This window comes from Nycticebus coucang, chromosome 22 (assembly GCF_027406575.1).
Source record: "Nycticebus coucang isolate mNycCou1 chromosome 22, mNycCou1.pri, whole genome shotgun sequence".
In the NCBI taxonomy this organism is placed as follows: Eukaryota; Metazoa; Chordata; class Mammalia; order Primates; family Lorisidae; genus Nycticebus; species Nycticebus coucang.
Genome location: NC_069801.1, coordinates 32944230 through 32965958, shown reverse-complemented (window position 1 = coordinate 32965958; position 21729 = coordinate 32944230). Strand labels below are relative to the sequence as shown.

The window sequence follows — 21729 nt, the reverse complement described above, 5'->3', positions numbered from 1 at the left end:
AACACTTGAGTTCAAGTGATCCTCCTGCCTCAGGCTCCCAAGTAGCTGAAACTATAGGTGCCCACCACAATGCTTTGGCTAATTTTTTCTATTTTTTAGTAGAGATGGGGTCTCACTCTTGCTCAGGCTGGTCTCAAACTCCTAAGATCAAGTGTTCCCCAGCCTCAAACTCCCAGAGTGCTAGGATTGTAAGAGTCCCCACACCTGGCCAGAACTTTATAGTTTGTAAAGAGATTTTTATGTGTAATATCGCATCTAATTTGTGACACAACCTGCAATGTAGGTAGATAATACTCATATTAAAGACAAGGGAATGCCAAAAAGATGTTACGTGTTGCAAGGTCATGTAGTTTATTAAGGGACAGAGCTGTGACTAGGACTGGGAACACTGGTTCACTCCTGTAATCTCAGCACTTTGGGAGGCCAAGATGGGAGAATTGCTTGAGGGTAGAAGTTTGAAGCCAGCCCGGGCAGCATAGCTAGATCACCAACTTTGCAAAAACCAGAAGAAATTGGCTGGGCATGGTGGTGCATGCCTGTAGTCCCAGCTGCTAGGAGGCTGAGGCTCCTAGAGCCCAGGAATTTGAGGCAGCAGTGACCTAGGATCACATCCTCCACTGCCCTCTAGCCTGGGCAACAGAGGTAGATTCTGTCTCATAAACAAAACAAAGCAGCAACAACAGCAAAAAACCTGTGGCTCTCTTCACTAAACTGTACCAGTGGCCAACTAACAATTATCCACATTAATGGAAGGAGAAAGTAGCTGAATAAGCCATACATATGATAACGTAAAAACTAAAAATACTTAAGCCACGACAGACTTTGAAAAAATTAATTTGTTAAACAAAAAGCAAACTATGTTTCTTTTGGATAGTGTAAGTAATTTGCACCTCTTATTTGTATGTGCTATGTCTACATGCTCATAACATGGACCATATTTCTATACTGATGAAATATAAGTTCCTTGAGAAGAGTTGTGGTTTTCAATTTTGTTTTGAAACATGTTCTTCCTGATTCTAAGAGAAGACTTTGGGAGCTCAGGCAGTGCTCCTGATTATCTGTACTATTTGTGCAATTGCCTGGAGAAGGACTATAGGCTACATTTCTCCAGATATTTTTCAGTTTTAGGCGATATTGACAGCAACCTGACAGCCTCAGCTCCCAACATCACCTCAAGAAAGCTGAAATGACAAGTATGTCCTATTCAAATAGATAGTAGTACAAAACAGAACTACATTTTTTGTCTATGTACTGCCTAGATATCACTCATTCTGATCCTCCAACCCATCTACCTACATGTAAGGCAGTTCCTGACTTGGGATGAAGATGTTCCTTGGTCAAGCTGACTGCTGTCAGCAGGAGGTGTTGGGAGCTCCCTGTGACAGAAACACCATCTTTGCTCTGTGCTATTGTAAGACTATCAGGGCTTTAGGGAACATACAACGGATCTTCCAAGTACACAAGTGTCATGCAAGAGCAGACATCTGATTACTACAAAATGTAGCAATGACCAGCTCAGCGCCTGTAGCTCGGCGGCTAGGGTGCCAGCCATATACACCGGAGATGGTGGGTTCAAATCTAGCCTGGGCCTGCCAAACAGCAATGACAACTGCAACTAAAAAATAGCCAGGTGTTGTGCTAGTAGTCCCAGCTACTTGGGAGGCTGAGGCAAGAGAATCATTTAAGCCCAAGAGGTGGAGGTTGCTGTGAGTTGTGACGCCATGACACTCTACTGAGGGCAAGAAAGTGAGACTCTGTCTCAAAAAAAAAAAAAAAAATGTAGCAATGACCTACACCGGCCACTGAACACAAGTATTACAGCGAAGCCAAATATTGTGCTGCAAAGTTGGCACTACTAAAATATATGATCCATGTGTTTTGTAAGTACCTTAAAATATAATCTTCGTTCAATCATCCAATATAATGTGCCTGTACATGTCAGTGAATGTCCTAGGAGACAGTTTATTGAGTTGCTCACCAGTTTATTTCTAATTTCTGGCATATAGCAGGTACTCAGTATTTGCTGAATGAATGAATAAATGAGCAAAGAAATAGTAAGAAATGATTTCTGGTTTTTTTGTTGTTTTGTTTTGTTAGAACAAGAACCCTGTAACAGGCTTAGCCCCCATGGCTCAAGCAGCTAAGGCGCCAGCCACATACACCTGAGCTGGTGGGTTCAGATCCAGCCCAGGTCCGCCAAGCAACGACGGCTGCAACCAAAAAACAGCCGGGCATTGTGGCAGGCGCCTGTAGTCCCAGCTACTTGGGAGGCAGAGGCAGGAGAATCACTTGAGCCCAGGAGTTGGAGGTTTCTGTGAGCTGTGATGCCACGGTACTCTACCCAGGGCAACAGCTTGAGGCTCTGTCTCAAACAAACAAAAAAAAAAAGAACCCTATTAAGAAATGTTTTCTGTTTTCAAGCCTAGCATCTGGAGGGCAATACAGACAAAAATATAATATAGAATGAGAATGATACAATAGGGTGGTGCCTGTGGCTCAGTGGGTATAGCGCAGGCCCCATATACTGAGGGTGGCAGGTTTGACCCTGGCTCTGGCCAAACTGCAACCAAAAATAGCCGGGTGTTCTGGTGGGCACCTGTAGTCCCAGCTACTCGGAGGCTGAGGCAAGAGAATTGCCTAAGCCCAGGAATTGGTGGTTGCTGTGAGATGTGATGCCATGGCACTCTACCAAGGGCGATAAAGTTAGACTGTGTCCCTAAAAAAAAAAAAAACAAAAACAAAAACAGGCGGATGGATTTATATACTGGTTTAAAGTGCAGGATAAACATTAGGGCTGGAGAGAAATATATACATGGAATTTATTAATGCAAATGATAATTGAAGTTATGTAAGTGGATATGTAATACTATCTAAGGCAAGTATTACATATTCTGAAAGATGAGAAGAGGGACTAGGATATATCTGGAAGTATATCAGTACTTTATTTATTCATTTTTTTTTGTAGAGACAGAGTCTCACTTTACTGCCCTCGGTAGAGTGCCGTGGCGTCACACGGCTCACAGCAACCTCCAGCTCTTGGGCTTATGTGTTTCTCTTACCTCAGCCTCCCGAGCATGGGACTACAGGCGCCCGCCACAACGCCTGGCTATTTTTTTGTTGTTGCAGTTTGGCTGGGGCTGGGTTTGAACCCACCACCCTCAGCATATGGGGCCGGCGCCCTACTCACTGAGCCACAGTACTTTAAAAGATAGCTAGATCAGGGCAGAGTAGTGCTATGGAATCCAAGGAGAAAGTATTTCAAGAGGAGTGGCCAATAGTGTCAAAGCTGATGGGACACCAAAGAAGAACTGGACTTAGGGGCAAGAAGTTGTATTGACTTGCCCAGGGCAGGAGAGATTTCTCCAACATAGTGAGGACAAGCTAACAACCTACCTTCATCTTCTCACACTGCCTGTCCAGTTTCTCTGGAGCTTGGTTCACCCCCACATAACCATCAGTGGTATCCAAGGCTCCTTTGTCCAGACTAGCTGTTGAGAGTTGCTCTATTCTTGGAAAGCTTGTCTCTACCTGTCCTCCAGATGATCCCACTGAAGTTACCCAGTCCAAGAGAGCATCGATCTTACTCTTGTTCTCTTCTAGTTCTTTTGCTGCTTTACTCTGAAAGATACAGAGGTAGTCAAGTTAAGGCTTTAAATACCCCACCATAGAACCATAGCCTAAGAAAATGAAGGGAAATTTCAGCTAGAGTAAAAGAGAAGCTCTGGTATAAGTAGTCTTCACACATATAAAAAGGAATTAATACCTTCTAAAATCTGTTGAAAAATAATAACTTAAAACCCTCTCTAGATTTTATTGCTTACTGCATTAAAAAAGAAAAACATAGAAAATCCTAGGATTTAAAAAGATTTATTAAGAGATCACTTAGTCCTGCTACCCCAGCAAAGCTTCAAAGAATCCTGTCTAGATACACAGAAAAGGTACACTGGGGTATAGGGTAAGAAATGGCATAGTCACATTCAATTATCTGGTTGCAGACTTCTCTCATCCTTTTCTCAACCAGACAGAACACTAGCTCTTAAACTTGCCCCTCAAATTCTATTTACAGGCTCTACAACAGTGGTTTTCAATCTTCCTAATGCCGCAATGTATTTCATTGTTAAAAAGGGGTCGCGACTCACAGGTTGAGAACCACTGCTCTACAAGTATTTTCATTGGTTAAATTGGTTAAGCCAAGTTATGCAATCACATATTTCAAAATTTACCTTCAGGATAACTTAAACTTCTTTTCCATGTTCTTTACCTCCCTCATTAACATCAGAGTCATCTCTGAACAAAGGATTCAGATTCAATCTTCTAGTGCTGAGTAACACATAGAAGACCATTAGAAGACCATTTGGGACTTTACCTTCTCTTTGGTTTATCCCATCCTAACCATAGAACAGTGTTTTTTAAACTTTATCTCATTGCACACTTGGGCACACTTAAATTATGTTGATTTAAAAAGAGTAAAATAGAGGAATATACTCATTGTGCTTTGAATGTCTTTCTTTCGAAAATAATTTAATTAATGATCTTTAAAAATTTTTGTGACATACCTAAGATCCTTACACTGGTGTGTCATAGCACTCTAGCTGAAAATCACTGCTATAGAGACAGCTAAAGGGTAGCCTTTGACACACTAAGATTCCACAGATAATTCCACTGGACTCCTGGATCACCAAGTACAGATTCATGTTAAAATATGTCATTTGCTTTTCCTCCCCAGGGTAGCACCCTTCCTCACTAAGTTCTTTCTGATATTTTTCAATTAAAAAAAAATTGGGGGGTACTATGTACTTCCTACCTATTTTTATGATTTAAAGTTCTTCTCAATGTTTCTTGTAAAAATAAAGATTAATTCATACACCAGCTTCTAAAGCAACCCTTCTTTGTGACTCTGTGCTCTTTATAAGAAAGTTTCCCCTCATTATCTTTTATTTCTGTAGGTGCCAAAATTTTCTTTTCTAAAAAATATCAAGTATCATAAACTGGTAACCTTTTCAGTCTCGTGCTGTAAGGCTGAAGTCACTGCTTCCTCCAGCTCCTTTTGGGTCACCCGTGTCCGTTCCCGGAGAGCCTCGTATTGCTCCTTAGTCTGATGAAGTTTTTCCCGAAGAGCTGTCAACTCATGAGGGCTCAGCTTGGTCTGATTCTCTTCCAGGAATCCTTCAATGTCTTTAACAACAGTGGCAAAGGAGGCAACATGATTCTGAATGTTGTCCTGTAAGTCCTTAATACACAAAAAGAGGAATGGAGAGCCTTCAACTTCAGTACTTCAAAGTTCTCTAACAGTACAGAGATGGAATTGCCAGGATGACATATCTGTGTATGGTCCTTGACTCTAATTTGCTTAAGGTTTAGGCTTAGACTAATACAAATAAATTTCAGAATATTTAGTTTTCTAAGTAAACATATTGTGAAGACAAAAAAAGGAGACTGCTCACAAACATGCTGAGTAGCAGACGTTTTTGATTTTGCAATGCATTGTCTTCCTGTCGGTCCTTTATACTCTCTTGGGTATCACTCCTTGTCCATAACGTGGCCTATAATGTCTGGTGTGATATAGGTCCCACCTACCTCTCTAACCTCATCATTTACTAATTTTCCTCTTGTTCTTTGCAGTCTAGTTGAACTAGCTTTCTTTCAGTTCTTGGGTGTTTGGTGTTTGATCCCATCTTATTCAAGACCAATGCATAAGCCTCTGCCTGGGGTGTTCTCATCCTTCTCCCACCCCTTCATGCGTTAATCCTTACATATCTTTCATTGCTCATTTAAAGGACCTTTCTTTAAGGTAATCTTTTCTGACATCCTAGACTAGACTGGGTTCTCTGTTCTCACATAACCTTTCCTTTGTAAATATAAGAGTAAATAACTACATATTCATTCTTGTAATAACCTGTATAATGTCTGTCTCACTAGACTATGTGGTATATTCATAAGGACAGTGATGTTGCCTGTTTACCATTGTTACTAACACTAAGCACCATGCCTAGCACATATAAGCCTTTATAAATACCTATTGAAGGAATGAAAAAAATGGACTAATTCACACTGACCTTCAAGTCACTTTGGTTCTTCTGCAAAGTAGAGAGATCCTGCTTGGTGACTCTGCCCTGGTGGCCCACCAGTGCTCTTTCTGCCTGTCCCACCCAGCTGCAAAGATCTTCTAGTTTCTTGTGACAGGTATTTTGTTGTTTCTGCAGGGTCTAATTAAAAGGCAAAGGTGTCAAAAGATATTTACTAATTCTCATTTCACAAATACAACATAACTTCCTGAAATATAAAACAGGAAGGTTATATCTCAAGGATGAAAGTTAATGGAAGACTAGAATAGGACCAGGCACAGAAATCATATTCGGAAGCTCCCCTCATTTGGACAGTCTGTTGATCTGGGTCTATGGTCTGGATAATAATCAGGGTTAATTTGGGGAGGGATGCTCCTAGTTCAGGTTTTGGTTTAAGAGGTGCTTTGTCAGACTGTTGCTATTATTTCAGAAATGGAGAATAGAAAGCCCAGATGCTTGAATTCTACATGTGAGAATAACGGTGACAACATATTAGTGGTTCTGATCAATCCCTCCATTACAGTCAGAGGATTTGCTATTTATTAACTTATTAACTTAAAATATGAAAAAGAACTAGAGTAGAAGGAAAAAATTCAAAGACCAGGATAATTTATAATCTGAGCTTCTTAATAATTGAGCTGACTTTATAAATCAAATGTCTCACAAATGCAGACACTCATTATATAGAATGATTATATGTCAGGTATGAGCACTTAATTTGGCTATTTTGAGAAGGAAACTGCCCAAGAATAGCAACTGGCTTAGTCCTTTAGGTGTCAACATTGGAAAAGACAGGCCCAAGGGGAGAGGGGAATATGTTTCTGTGCCTGGTCCTTCTCCAGATCTCATCTCAGCTGCATGACACTGAAGCACCTGGCTGAGCAATTGAGCATGATGTGTTTTCCTGACCATCCATCTAAAGCCATTTTCCACCAGTTTCTACCCTCTGATTGCGTTTAGTCACCTGCACTTACAAACAGGTGCCCAAATTGACCCTCTCTCCCCCTCTTTAGGACAAATAGAAGGGCACTGGAAGAGAACTCCTAAGAGCTCTTCAGCCGTAAAACACGATCTTCGTGGGTTAGGATGGGTGCAGACTGAATCTGAAAAAAGCAGAGCAAACAAGTTAACACAGAGACAAACACACACGTTCAGGGCAAATATAGAGAAAAGCAGAGCATTTCTAACAATAACAAGATTAATAAACATTGTGGAATTAATTACGTGCTCAGGGAGAATGTCCACATGCAGTTCTATTGCCTGCTGGAGCTCAGGGACCTAGCCTGGATCTGGGCTAGACCAGTGCTACTTCATTAACTATCCATACGCCACACCATGCCAGATAAATCCCTGAGTTAGGGCATTGCAAATGTGCAGATTTAGAAAGCACCCTGAAGCATTTTGTTAGTATTTTCTTCCAATTTCAATACAGTTGAAAAAATGCGGCAGTTACTGAGGACATATGGCACTGGCAAACCTAATTTCCTTGAGTCTGACGCAAAAGCTCAATTATACTTAACTCAATATTTAATAAAGGAGCCCCTGAGACAAATTTTCTGGTGATAATGACAATTCTGCTATTTTGCTGCATGCCAACCTATTATTCAAATAGTAGAAATGGCATAAGCATCATTCCAGGTATTCTAAGGTAACGATGTTATTGTTAATACAACTGTGTTTTGTTTTGCAAAACAAGGTTGTAATGGAAGATGACAGAATGGTTAATTTTTTGTTTTTTATTTTAAATGGATTGCCCCTGCTTCCACACACTATTTTCCAGAAATACGGGACACTATGGTGTGAAGAAAGTAATAATAGTAATTTTTTTTTATTGGAGATGGACTCTGACTCTGTCACCTTGGGTAGAGTGCTGTGGCATTATCATAGCTCACAGAAACCTCAAACTCTTGGGCTCAATCAATTGTCTTGCCTCACCTCCTGAGTAGATGGAACTATAGGCACTCACCTCAACGCCCTCCTAGTTTTTCTATTTTTAGTATAGACAGGGTCTCGCTCTTGCTCAGGCTGGTCTTATCCTTTTGAGCTCAGGCAATGTAGATACCTGCCTCAGCCTTCCAGAGTGCTAGGATTATAGGCATGAGCCTCTGTGCCAAGCCAATAATAATAATCTAAAAGGAGCTATAAGATTAATATGATTCTAATAAAAAGTTTCTTGTCAACTGTTGGAAGATTGTCAAGGAATCTAACTGTAAGTCATTTGAAAAGCCCCAGAATAAAACTGATTTCAGCACCATTCTTCTCAAAAGCTCAGGGTATGTAGATATCCTTAACAGCCCTCAAAAGAATGCTGAATTAGAAAGCAAAGGAAAGAAAGAACTAGGTATATAATTTTCATTTGAAAGCAAGAGATACAGTGAAGGAAGGGTCTCACTAAAAGAAAACATCTGTGCACACACACACGTATATTCTCTCACTCACACACAAAACCAAAACACAGCAAGAAAAACAGCTGAATAGCTGTCTCCAGGACCAGAACCACAGTGGCCTGACATGAAATTTCAAAATTGGTAAGACCAGGCTCTTGCAATCACAATACATGAAGTCTGGCCAAAAACCCAAACACAGAGGACACCCCCAAAGACAAACTGAGCCCAGCTGCTGGATCAGTCTGACCTTAACCAGGGCTTCCTGCTCCATTTGTCGAAGACGGCCCTGTAAGGCATCCATCTGAGTTGCAGTCTGTTCCCAAAGGTCCTGGAAGGACCTCTGCAGCTCATTCAGAAGCCTCAGCATCTGTCGATTCTGCTGAGGGGACAAGTCTTGGGCATGCTCAGAGATAAAGAACTGAATATCAAAAGCAAGAGTATCCAACTGAGACTTCCTTTCAGCCATGGGTTGTTTCAAATCCTAAAGTAAGCAGAGAAAGAAAAATAAAAGCATAAAACTTCCATTTCTCTATCCATGCAAAGCTGTTGGTTCTCCAAAGAACCAACAGAATCAAAAGAGGATAATTTTCTATGTTTTTATAATTGGCACTGATGATTCCATGGCCAAAAAAACACTGGAAGTTTCTGTCACTTTTGGTCTCTGCAAACTTCTTATAAACTATAATTAAGTTTCCTTTGTGGGACCTTGATACAATAACCTTTTAATGATTTATCCTATTGCTAATTCCAAATATCCATGAATTAAAAAAAATTTTTTTTTAAAGTATAACATGAATTTCTAGTTTGAGATATACCTGCCCATCTGTATTTTGTTAGGTTCAAATATTTATTTGTGTTTATCCAGCAATGAATTACTGGTTGGCTAGTACTGAGAAAATATATCATTTATTTGTGAGTTACTAAAACTTGATATTTAGAGTGAATAGTGGTATTTATAGAGTTTTAAACTGTAAAGAATTAATACTACTTGTAACTGTCCAAACACTAAAATCATGTATTAAAAGTAATTTCCCCACAGACATTTAGTGATCATCAACTGTGTTACACTGAATGCAATAAAAACAGGATATCTATAACTATCACTTTGAAATTGACAGCAGATCAATCTAGTGTAGTTAATCCCACAAAACAAGGAGGGAAGTCTTCTTGGATATTCATCGTAAGACAAAGCTTCCTTCCTCAATGAACATACAGGTTTAGGAAACTATCATGGGAAAACAAGGCTTAGATTGTTGTTCTTGTCCCATAAGAGAAGTCATATAAATTATAACTAGCGAAAGGCCAAAATGCATGAGATAATCTGTTTTTATATCTCATACTTTATGGATTTTTTTCATGTCAGCTTCTTTATAATATCTTAGAAATAGACAGAAGTCTACTACTCTTTCTCCCAATTATATTTGGATAATGGCATGAAAGAAAGAGACAGGTCAGCTCTTGCACAATAAAGAGGAGTGTGATATATATAAGATTAACCATAGACAAAATTTTGTGTTCTCATCTCTTAAGATTGGGGAAAAGGGAGAAGATAAAACAGAAGGAGTGGACATTTCTCGTTCTTTGCTGACTCTCTAAAGAGTTTAAGGAGAGAGATAAATCAATGTAATAGCTGATATAATCTTAAATGTAATAAAAATGAGAACAATGTTGGGGGGAAACTCTCTGACTTACATATTAACTCCATCTTAACTTTTCTCTTTCTAATAAAAAAAAATCAACTTGGATATTAACAAGAAAGCATTGTTCTAGATTGTTGGTAAGCAAACTATGGCCCTTAGGCCAAATCTAGCTTGCCACTTATTTTTGTAAATAAAGTTTTACTGGAGCACATTTACATCCATTTATTTATGTACCAACTATAGCAGCTTTAATATTTCCATGGAACAGTTGAGTGTCTGCAGCAGAAATAGGCCATTTGCATATGGCCCACAAAAGCCTAAAATATTTACTATCCTGCCCTTTACACAGAAAAAGTTTGCCAAGCCATGCTCTAGATCACTGATTAAAAATTCTCCTGAAATTGGATTGTGTGTAGGATTAGATCTTGGGCAAAAGAGAAATAAAAGACAGACCCTTGATGCACAGTTATAAGGAGGAGATGTAATTGATAATAATAGGTTACTCAGTCATTCTACAGGCTTTCTCAGAATAGCTGAAAGGATAAATCATCATAATCACCGAAGTTCCAAGGGTATGAAAACTGAACATAGGGGACTTTATTTATGAAATGAAAAATAAGACTCTCTAAGAAAAGTAAGTACAGATACCAGTTTGCCTAGCAGAAAAATAAAATTGATACAACAAGTAAAGCTTAGTTGAGAATGGGCAGAAGATTTACCTCATATTGCTGGAGATAGTGATTCAGGCTGTCAACATCTGTTTCATTGCTGTATCCCTTGCTCTTCAGCATAAGGTTGGTATTGCCTACCCAGGCTCTCAGATCTTGAAGTTTGCCTTCTAGTTGTAGGTGCTCATTTAACACTTTAGTCTAAGAAAGAGAAAAAAAATCACATTATAAAAAAAATCTCCAAGTTTGCCAGACTTTGTGAGCCTTTATAAGTAAAAACAAGGTGCTACCTTTTTTACTTCCACAGCATTCTGAAAGTGAAGTAATCTGGAACTCCAGGTGTCACTCACAGAACTGAGAGACTTCTGAAGATTCTTGGCATCTTTCTCTAGAGCTTTCAACAGTTGAGCAGGGACTTCTTGAGGCTGGCTGATGATAATCTGATCCACACACTCTAATTCTTGACTGATCAAGGAGGACAGATCCTTTAGTTCCCTGTCTAAAACCTGGGGGGATAAAGTACAGTCACCTCCAAAATCAAGACTAAAATCTTGCTATCTGGGAATCAGCTGTGAACACATTTCTGTCTTCTCTCATGCTATGGCTGAGAAAAAGTTCCGATGTACATTCATTAGTTTCTCACAATCACTAATTCATAAGGTAGGCAGGATAGACATTATTTTTTTGGATTTACAGAAGATGTTGCCTCATCACTTAAAAATCTGAACTTTTCTGGTTCAAGGTCACTCAGCTGGTGAGCAATGAAGCCAGGACTTAAAATTCAGGTTTCCTGACTCAGAGCAGCACTCCTTCCAACATAACTTGCTGCCTCTCTAAGAGTGTCACTATGCCTTTGCCAGGGAGCAGAATTAATGCACTACAAAATAAGTCAGTCCAAAGAATGACTCTTCAACTCCAAGGCGGTGGAACCACAGAACATTAAAATATCCCAAACCAGCCTTCCCACTCAGCTAGTTGTAATACCTCATATTCAGATCCTCAACAGAGAAGCTAGAAATAAGCTATGGAAGAGTTTGGTAGTTCCTTGGAGCATCATCCTCACTTCAGCTCAGCTACTCTAACTGAGGCCATACTCTGAATACTGAAAGAAACCTATAATCTCTGTCCTCATTGTGACTCTGCTCTTGGACAACTCTTAACCTTCAATTTCAGTGAAAGAACTATTCTTCCTCCTTGTCAAAGCCAGTTTTCTACATTCTCAGAGAATTGATTCTATCAATTATCACTTTCCCTCTCTTTTAACTTCAAATTTTCCTTTTTTATTGGTGTTTTCTCCTGAGCCCCAAAATACCATTCAACACCTTCCTTTTAATGCATTTCCTCTAGCTTGTGTCCTACCTGCATTATAAAGATTCTGGAAAGAATGATCTACATTAATTGTCTCTCTCCACTTTCCAACCTCTGATGTATTCCTGCTCCAAGTTAGTTTATATCCCCCCACTCCACCAAAACTGTTCTTATCAAGATCACCAATAACCTTCTGGAGCTAAATCTCCCCTTTAGTTCCCTGTGCTCCGACTCTGAGCAGTTGATGCTGCTAACTGCAGCTCCTTTGCAGCTCTTCTCCTTTGGCTTTTGTGAGACCAGTGTTTCCTGGTGTTCTTCAGAGACCCCCATTTTTTCAATGCATTGCCTTTTATTTCATTTTATCTTTACAGACAGGGATTTATTTTGTCACCTAGGCAGGAGTGTACTAATGTAGCTATAGCTTACACAACCTCAAACTCCTGCTCAAAGTGATCTTCCTGTCTCAGTCTCCCAATTAGCTGAGACTTTAGGTGTACACCACCATACCTAACTAATACTTTTTACAAAGTTTTTTGTATTGCGGGCAAGACATGATTGTAAGAGGCACTTTACCTAACAAATGCAGTAAGTATAAAAAAAAAAAGTACGCATAAAAGAACTATTTATGAGTGGAAATTTAACAGTCATTAAAAAAAAAGTTTTTTTGTAGAAACGAGGTTTAACTATGTCGCCCAGGCTGGTCTTGAACTCCTGAGCTAAAGCAATTCTCCTGTCTCAGCCTCCCCAAATGCTAGGATTATAGGTGTGAGCCAACATGACTGGCAATTTTTTTTTTTTTGTAGAGACAGAGTCTCACTTTATGGCCCTCGGTAGAGTGCCGTGGCCTCACACAGCTCACAGCAACCTCCAACTCCTGGGCTTAAGCGATTCTCTTGCCTCAGCCTCCCAAGTAGCTGGGACTACAGGCGCCCGCCACAACGCCCGGCTATTTTTTGGTTTTTTTGCAGTTTGGACGGGGCCGGGTTTGAACCCGCCGCCCTCGGTATATGGGGCCGGCGCCTTACCGACTGAGCCACAGGCGCCGCCCATGACTGGCAATTTTTTATCCTTTAAATGGTAGTGTTTTTGAGTATGCTTTTCTTCCTGAATAGTCTCTATTTCCTCCAAAACCCCGTTTCTTTTCTACATTTTAACCTGACTTTTGTATTAGAAGCTTTCCAGACACTCATGTTTAAGAGCAATGCCCTAGGAATCTATCTACAAACTCTATATGCAGACGTGGGCCTGCTGCCTGTTGTCTTCACTGGGAGTAACGAAGTTGGACCATATAGCTAGGAAACACACACATTAGTACTATTAAGTCTTTCCCCTTGGGCTGTTCCAACCATGGAGGAAGGACAGATGAAGCTCAAGATTGAGTATGTATGTGAACTTCCAGTTAACTTCACTTATTTCAATATAGAATTCTTAACTGCAAGTGTGATTACTTTCCCTAGTCTAGAGATAGTCAATATTACTTCAGAAGACAAACCTCCAGTCTCTTGCTGGAGCAAGGCAATTGACAGGTTATGTGAATTAAGTTGGAAATCTAAAGGTCTAATTGCTTTGTAAATAAACTTAAGATTACAACCCAGTTTGCATATTCATCTCCTTCTCTACTTTCCAGTGTGATCAAATTTTAAGGCTCTTGGGAGTTCTGCAGTGTAAAACAGGTTGTTACTTGGCTACCCCCACTGCAAGTTTAGGATCTTGTTTTCTCCAGTCTGCTAAGGCTCCTCCTCATCACTCTGCTTTCTAACTTCTAAAATCTTACCACTGGTTCCCCCTACTCTTTGTGAGTTTATGCATTTTTTTTAAACAAAAACAATACCTTTTTTAACTGACTCCATACTGAACCTCAGAGTCAAAGCATTCTATAATAGACATACTCTTATTTGACAATGTGAATGTTACTGTCTTTGCATTATTATTATTGCTCAATAAAATTAAAAAATACCTTTTCCTGATGTTTTAGTAGTAGTAATAGATTAATTTACATATCAATCTACTATTTTAAGCCCTCAACATTCCTTGCCTGAATTGCTACCAACAGTTTCCTAGCCAATCTTTCTGCCTTTGAACTATCTCATTCAATCCAGCATCACACAGATTATGGGTGGTAGTAATTAGATTCACAGCCATGTCTCTTCAAGCCTGTTCATTATAAATCTTGTCCACTTTTTCCAAACCTAGCTCATCCCACGATTATCTCACAAGAGTCTGAGATTGTTTTTCCAGGAATAGAGTGCCAAGCAGGTCTTATTAAGCCTTGAAATCTTCAAGGAAGATGAAGGCAACTATCTTGAAGCTGGTGTGCCTGGTGGAAGTCTCTAGGAACCTACCTTGGCCTGACACAGCAGATCCTGTAGTTCGGCCAGGTTCAATTCCAGAGGCTGAATCTGTTTGGTCCTCATTTCAATGTCCCGTAACAAAGACAGATAGGATACTAGCTTCTCATCATGTTCTAAACAGAGTTGACGGTTAAATACATTCTGTGAAGTCAAAAAGAAAACTCAGTTCTGACATTCTCCTTTAAGTTGGCTTTTAAAGCAAGCAGGTTTCTTGTTAGACAAAACTTTTACTAAACATGGGGTAAAATAAAATAAAACATGTTATTTTTTAAAGTCATTTCAAGCCAGGTGTTGTGGTGGATGCCAGTAGTCCCAGCTACTTGGGAGGCTGAGGCAAGAGAATCGCTTAAGCCCAGGAGTTGGAGGTTGTTGTGAGCTATGATGCTATAGTACTCTACTGAGGGTGACACAGTGAGACTCTGTCTCTACAAAAAAAAAAAAAAAAAAAAAAGTCATTTCAAATCAGTAGACAAACGTGATTTTACTAATTTCTTCAAAGAGAAGAACCTGGCTCAGCGCCTATAGCTCAGTGGTTAGGTGCTGGCCACATACACTGGCCCGGCCCGGGCCAACTAAACAATGACGACTGCAACAAAATGTACCTGGCGCCTGCAGTCCTAGCTACTTGGGAGGCTGAGGCAAGAGATCACTTAAGCTCAAGAGTTTGAGGTTGCTGTGAGCTGTGACGCCACAGAGCACTCTACCGAGGGCAACATAGTGAGACTCTGTCTCAAAAAAAAAAAAAAAAAAAAAAAAAAAGAGGAGAACCTCATAATTATCAATCTACAAGTATAATTTTAGAAAATGTACAAAAGCTATTCTGATTTCAGATAGTATTTCCCAGTACCTCAAATAAGCTTTAATGTTAGTTTCTAATTTAAAATTCTTTCAAGTTTTCAAAAGATATTCAAAGCCAATGTCTAATTTTCCAACACTGTATTACAGATGATAAATTAAAGCTATATCTTGAAGAATCATCTAGTGCCCTAAAATATAATATATATGCATACAATTACACGTATATAAACTCTGTATCCAGTTAAAAATTTTAGCATTAAGCTAGTTATGTCTTTAAAAAAAATGCAAACACATCACTGGGAAACTTACTTGAGTTGCTCTGAGGGGCTCTGGGTTTACATCTTCATTTCTCTTTCCCCCGAGTCCAACATTATAGGGAATTTGTTCACTACCAGGGCTCTCTGCAAGTCTTTGCTGTTGTGTCTTCTCAGCTGTCTTCATTGTAGAGCATAATGTCAGGGACACTGTCTTTTCTTCACTAGTGATGGCATCCTGTTCCTCTGGAGGAAGGGACACTGAGACTCCAGGACCCCTCTGAGCCACAATGTCTTCAACAGACTCTACTTCTGAACCTGTAACCCCTGCAGGGTTTGCCATTTCTAGACATTTCTCACTAATTATTTCCTGCATTCTGGCAAGTTCATGGTCACTTTTGCTGTCCTGATGATGAAGGTCCTTTCTGTCTGAGAATTCTAGATAATTTACTTCTTTTGTATCTACTCCAGAAACTTCAATTTCTTTCAAATTAAGAGCTCTTGTTGGGTCAAAAGATACTTCTTGGTATGACTTTTTTTTTTTCTCATTAGATGAGAAAACCAGATCTTTGGTCTCCTTAGTCTTAGAAGTAACTTGAAAATCTTGGTAATAGTTGGTCTCCTGTCTGATGGTCCCTTGGAAAGACTTGTCTGTTTTGGATATTTGAGATATATCTGTAACTTGGGCTTTTTTGACTGATTCCTGGTAGTACAACCCTTCAGGTTTGGGGGTCATAGAAGGAAATGGTTCACTCTGGGTCTCATAAGTAATTTCTTGAGATAAATCTTCTTCTTGTTTTAAAGTCAAGCAAAGACTTAAATTTTTGACTACCCCTTCCCTGGCCTGTTTAGAGCTGAAGAACATTAAAGCACCTTGATTTTTTACAGAAATTCCTTTGGGAATCATTTGGGTAGAAGGGTCTTCAATTTTACCAACAGTTGACAATTCCATTTCCCTATCAGCTTCTTTCCCTTTTTCACTTAGAGTCATTTCCACAGGCTGACTCTTTATAGTGGAGTCATGCTCATCTCTAATGGCAGTTTTCTGATTCAACTTTTCTTCAGCCGATGTGCATGTTTTGGCACTTTCTTCTACGTTCATCTCCTCCTTTTCATTCTCACTTTTCACCCTGGTATTCACTCGTTGCTGTATAACCTGCTCACTCAGCAATTTGCCTGTCTGTTGCTCTTCTGAAATCATTTTCTCTTGATTTTCTCTTATTTCTCCAGAATCTAAATGTAAGGCAGACTGCTTCGTGTGAGAGACATTTACTGTTTGTGTCACTACTTTTTCCTGCTCTTCATTTATATCTTTTTCCATGGTATTTTTAGTCACCTCTTTGAGTTTAAAATCACAAACTTCAGAGTGAGGGTGTGTTACTGACACCTGGCCTGACGATTTACCTTTAAGATGATGAGGAATTATGGTGCTGACAAAGTCTGTAGCATCTGTAAATGTTTTCCACTCATCTTGATACTTGTACCCCAGTTCCTTTAATGACATTTCCTTGCTCTTTTCTGCCTGCTCCCTATCAGAAATTCTCACTTGTACCTTTTCCTGGGCAGACTTACTTTCAATTTGCAATAATCTCTCACTTTGTCCTTTATCACAATACATTTGAACAGTCTGATTACAAGCCATAAACATTTCCTTTCCTAGAAATTCGTTCTTTAAATCACATACTTCAAGTCCGCCTTCCTTTTCAGTCTGAGCCCTTTCATCACTTAACTCTAAAGTATCTATTTGGATCACAGTAGCTAGTTCAGAGCTAATTAACCCTTTCTCAATAGCTTCCTTGATAGTCACTCTCTGATCATTAAATATGTCAACAATTCCTCCATTTAATACCTGATGAGATGCAATAATTCTGAACATGTTTTCATCCAGCAATTTCTGTTCCAAAGCTGATCCCAATGTCAGTCTTTTTCCTGTAGCACTATCTATGATTCCACCACTATTTGCCTGAGCTTCCAGAACCTTCAGTGTAGGTACAAAGTCTAGTTTTCCAAGCTGAACTGCCTGTGACAATGTAAGCACTCTGTCACTCACCCCATCTTTAATGTCTGAGAAGGGAATTACTTCTAGATATCTCTGGCCAGATTCAATATCAATCTTACATTTCTTTACTAATTCTGAATAGGGAACCATTCTATAATTCTCAGGATCTACAATCCCATTCATCATTCCCAAAGACAATACTGCTTTATTAGTTAACAGTCTTTCCTTTTTAGCTTCTGCCAAGGTCAATCTCTGGCCAGAAATGAGATCCACAATGTTTCCAGAAAAGGCTTGAATTTCTTGAATTTCTCTTTTCAAGTCTGGGGTAATAAGACCTAATTTTATGGCTTTAGGAAGGGAAATAGTTTCCTTTGTTTCAGGATGAGAAAACTGATGGAGGTTTAAGTTCTCAACTTTTTTGAGTTGCTTGGCTAAATCTTCACCTATTAAGCCATGTTTCAAGGCATTAGCAACAGAAAGTCTCGTCCCAGATACATGGTGAATGATACCGCCATCTACCACCTGCTTAGTCAACAAATGAATGGCCTCCTCTCTCTCCAAAAGACCTCTGTCAATAGACTGCACAACTGTTAAAGGAGCTTTGCTGTCAGGGTCTATAAATCCTGTTGTTTCCATTTGTAAACTAATTAATCTCTCCCTAACAGTTTTTTCAGCATCTCTGCCTTTGGAAGCTTTCTCTAGATTGATAAGCTCTATTTGGTCAGCACTGTCCACCAAGCCAAGATTTGAGGCCAAAGTTACTGAAACTTTTTTGCCTCGTTTCAGGTCAACAATTCCACCAGTCACCACCTGTCCCTCTAAAATCTTGGTGGCTGTTTCCTTGTCTAGAAGTCCAACTGCAACTGCATCCTTTATAGAGCACAGTGTTTGGGTACGGGGGTCTAAGACACCACTTATAGCTTTGTCGGCCATGAGGACATTATGTAATAATTTCTCATCCATGAGACCTTCATCAATGACTTCTTCAGTTGTCAAAGACTCACAGGTTTGAGAATCAAAGAAGCCCCGAAACATATTCAGCTTTTCCATAAGTTTCACAGCAGTGTGGCTTGGCACGACGCCTTGAATGATTGCTTCATTTAGCAAGAGCTTTTGACCCGTTTGTTCATGAATGATGCCACCATCTAGTAACTGTGCAGATAATACATTTAAGGTGGCTTCTTCAAGCAGTTCTGAAGGATGACTGCATGACACAGAAGTCTCACTACCATTATCCTCATCAGTCTTTTCTAACGTCATCATACTACCAGCTATAATGTTTTGTCCTTCTTGACTTTGTTTGCAGTCATCATTAGCCAAAATTGTTTTATTTAACACTTCCTTTTTGTCTAGAGAATGAATATTCACATGACTTTCAGACTTTGCTTCTGATTTGATACCTAGAGTTTTCTCTGCTTGAAATGGTGATGTTTTGCTTTGGGTTTTTATGAGAGGTCTTTCAGTTTCACCTGGAATACATTCAGTCTCAAGAGTGTTTGCTCGTTCTTTCTGACATGTAAGGGAGGTACTTCTGAAAGGCTGACATTCTTTCATTGAAGTTTCCACAGAAAAAAGATCTTTGTCAACCACCACACCTTCTGCTTCCCCAGGAGGTACTGCCAGGAGTCGTCCCCTGCTGACGTCTTCTCTGGTAGACCTTTCTGTTTGGTCTTCCTTTTTGGTACCTAACAACTGCCTTTGTGACTCTGATTTGACTTTATTTATTACCTTTAAAGTACCAACATTTGGATTTCTCTCTTTTTGTTCTCTTCCAAACAGATCCTTTTCAGGGTTCTCTACAGAAGAACATTCTGTTTCTACAATGGTCTTTTCCCCTTTTGCTTCAGTGCAGTCTTCCTGATCTGGATATTCTTTGGTCTGAGAAGAAAACTGGAACTCAGGTGGCCTCACAGTTGGCTCATCATTCAATGTTCCTGTGATTTCCACATTACCTGATTCTTGGAATTTCTCCATAGTTTGTACTCTTTGTTGCCCAATTCCAAACACTTCTGGAGGATGGTAATTTCCACATGTTAGTGTCTCCAACAGCTCTTTATCTAACAGAAGCAGCCTCTGTCCGTTCTGCATGTTTACATAGCTGTGAGTCATCAGTTGAAACAACAGCTTCTCACTATGGCTTACTATAAGCTCGGATTGGCCCTTGCCACAGAGTCTAGATGCTGCTTCAGGATGAATGCTTGATTTATTTCTTTCTAAAGACTCTGCTAATTGCACGTGAGGCATTACATCAGGTATACAAATCAATTTTAAGTTATTGGCAAGATCTTTGTCCAAGATACCATTTTCTATTGCTTTCTCCCAGGACCAAATCTCTGTGGTTGCTGGTAGAAATAAAGCCTTAATATGCCGTCGGTTACTAAGGATTTTATGTGCTAGTTCAGTAGACACAATACCTTGTTCTAGGGCATCTGTAACTGGGAGCATCTCTCCAGAGTCAGGCCATAACAACCCCATGAATGACCAGAGTGACTCCAGAATCACAAGAGCGATCTTAGCAGCTAACAGATCATTGCTTACTGCTTCATCTATTGTCAGCCTTTGCCCAGTGACAGTGTCTATGATGCCTCCTGTCTGAAGCTGCCTGATGAAAATAGCACAGGCCATATCTTGGTCAATCAAATTATGTCTCACAGCCTCTTCTACTGTTAGTCTGTGTCCGGTTCTTGGATCTACTATGCCACCAGCAAAAAGCTGAGCTTCCAGCAGCCGGACAGTGACCTGTCTATCTATTAGCCCTTCCTGAACTGCCCGGAAAATGCTAACCTTCCTGCTTGATTTCAAGCTCACCATTCCCCCTGCCAATTGCTTGATAGGGAGCAATTTCAACCCTGATTCCTGGTGGACAATACATCTCTGCATCAGATCCAGCAAACTGATTTTTTCAGCTGTGTTGGGGTCTATTAAGTTCTTGGATGATCTCAGATGAGACTCTAATACTGAATGAAGCCATGAAGAAATCAGGCCCTGATGAAAAGCCTCTTCCAGGTTAATACATTTCTCACTAGGGGAGAGACTGAAACCTCCAGTTGCCAGGTGAGCTTCTAAGATTTTCAGTCCAACTCTTTCACTGATTATTCTCTTTTCAATTGCTTCCATCACAGAAAGAGGGCCTTTGCTATCAGTGAGCCTGCTTATTAAGGACAGGGCATCCTGTAGTTCCTGGAGGTGCTGGTACATCTGGGGATTAATGAGGTTTCTGGCCAGACCCTCCTCCAAAGAGAGGTTTTCACTGGTCTCAGGGGCAATGAGTCCAGACATGATAACCTGAGCTTCCAGGAGCATAAGGCCTGTGTCTTGGTCAATAAGGCCCTTTTGCATGGCTCTGAAGATGGGAAATATCTCCACTGTGCCTAGGTCAATCACCCCAGCAACCACTCTGGAACCCTAAAGGAAAAAAATGAAAAAGAAAACTGAATCAGAGGCAATGTCAAAGCACAACTGTTGTAAAGAGTCACTCAAAGAACTATAGCATAGGCTGGGCACAGTGGCTCATGCCTGTAATCTCAGTACTTTGGGAGGCTGAGGTGGGAGGATCCCTAAAGGTCAAGAGTTCAAGACCAGCCTGAGCAACATAGCAAGAACCTATCTCTTCAATTAAAAAACAAACAAACAAACAAACAAAAGACTATGGTATACATGTAAAAAATATGACCATAAGAAAAAGCCAGTCTATAGCCTGGTATAAGCAGCAGCATGTACGAAATATTCTGAAGCAAACCTGGATATATTAAAACTTAAAAATTTTTTCTAAACTGCAGAATGGTTATACAGGGCTAGAGGAAATTTGCAGATGGCTTAAAAGATAGTAGCATTAGCATATCTGAGTGACAAGCTTCTACAAAGAGGCAGACAGTGAAAGTGAGAAAATAGTTATTTCTAAGACTAGATAATCACAAAGGTTCTTATAGACACATACCAGTTGCCCCAAAGTGGGACAAATAACAACTTTTCACTGTTACAAAGCATGCAGGATACTCTGGAAGTCGCACTTCCCTGCTGATTAGTACAGCAGGACTGGTCCTTAGGATAAGAAACATTTAAGAAGCCAAACACCCAAAGAACAGTTATGCATCCCAGTAAATGGGTCTGTGGACACTACTTAAGAAACTGTTTAGCCATTGGGGCAGTCAAACTCCTGGAGGCTTCTCCGAAATTCTAGCTTTTCCAAAAGCAGTGGCCTTGAATTAAATAAGTTAAGTCAAGGAATTAGTAAGTCAAGGAAGAAAGAGACTGCATCC

The 21729-nt window shown here is 39.9% G+C and overlaps 1 protein-coding gene across 9 annotated transcripts in view; it reads right to left on the bottom strand.

The window, feature by feature from the left end:
- MACF1 (microtubule actin crosslinking factor 1) overlaps window positions 1–21729 on the bottom strand; it is a 401452-nt gene that overhangs the window by 118527 nt on the left and 261196 nt on the right. For 8 of the 9 annotated variants that reach the window (XM_053575601.1, XM_053575606.1, XM_053575603.1 and 5 more), the window contains 3 exons: window positions 6057–6206; window positions 4997–5230; window positions 3394–3618 (listed from right to left, as the gene is read on the bottom strand). In XM_053575601.1, coding sequence (XP_053431576.1) covers window positions 3394–3618; window positions 4997–5230; window positions 6057–6206 — 609 coding nt within the window. Of the gene's footprint in view, window positions 1–3393; window positions 3619–4996; window positions 5231–6056; window positions 6207–8699; window positions 8934–10811; window positions 10962–11050; window positions 11267–14410; window positions 14561–15526; window positions 20876–21729 lie in introns of all 9 variants that reach the window. The other variant, XM_053575600.1, reaches the window with a different exon arrangement.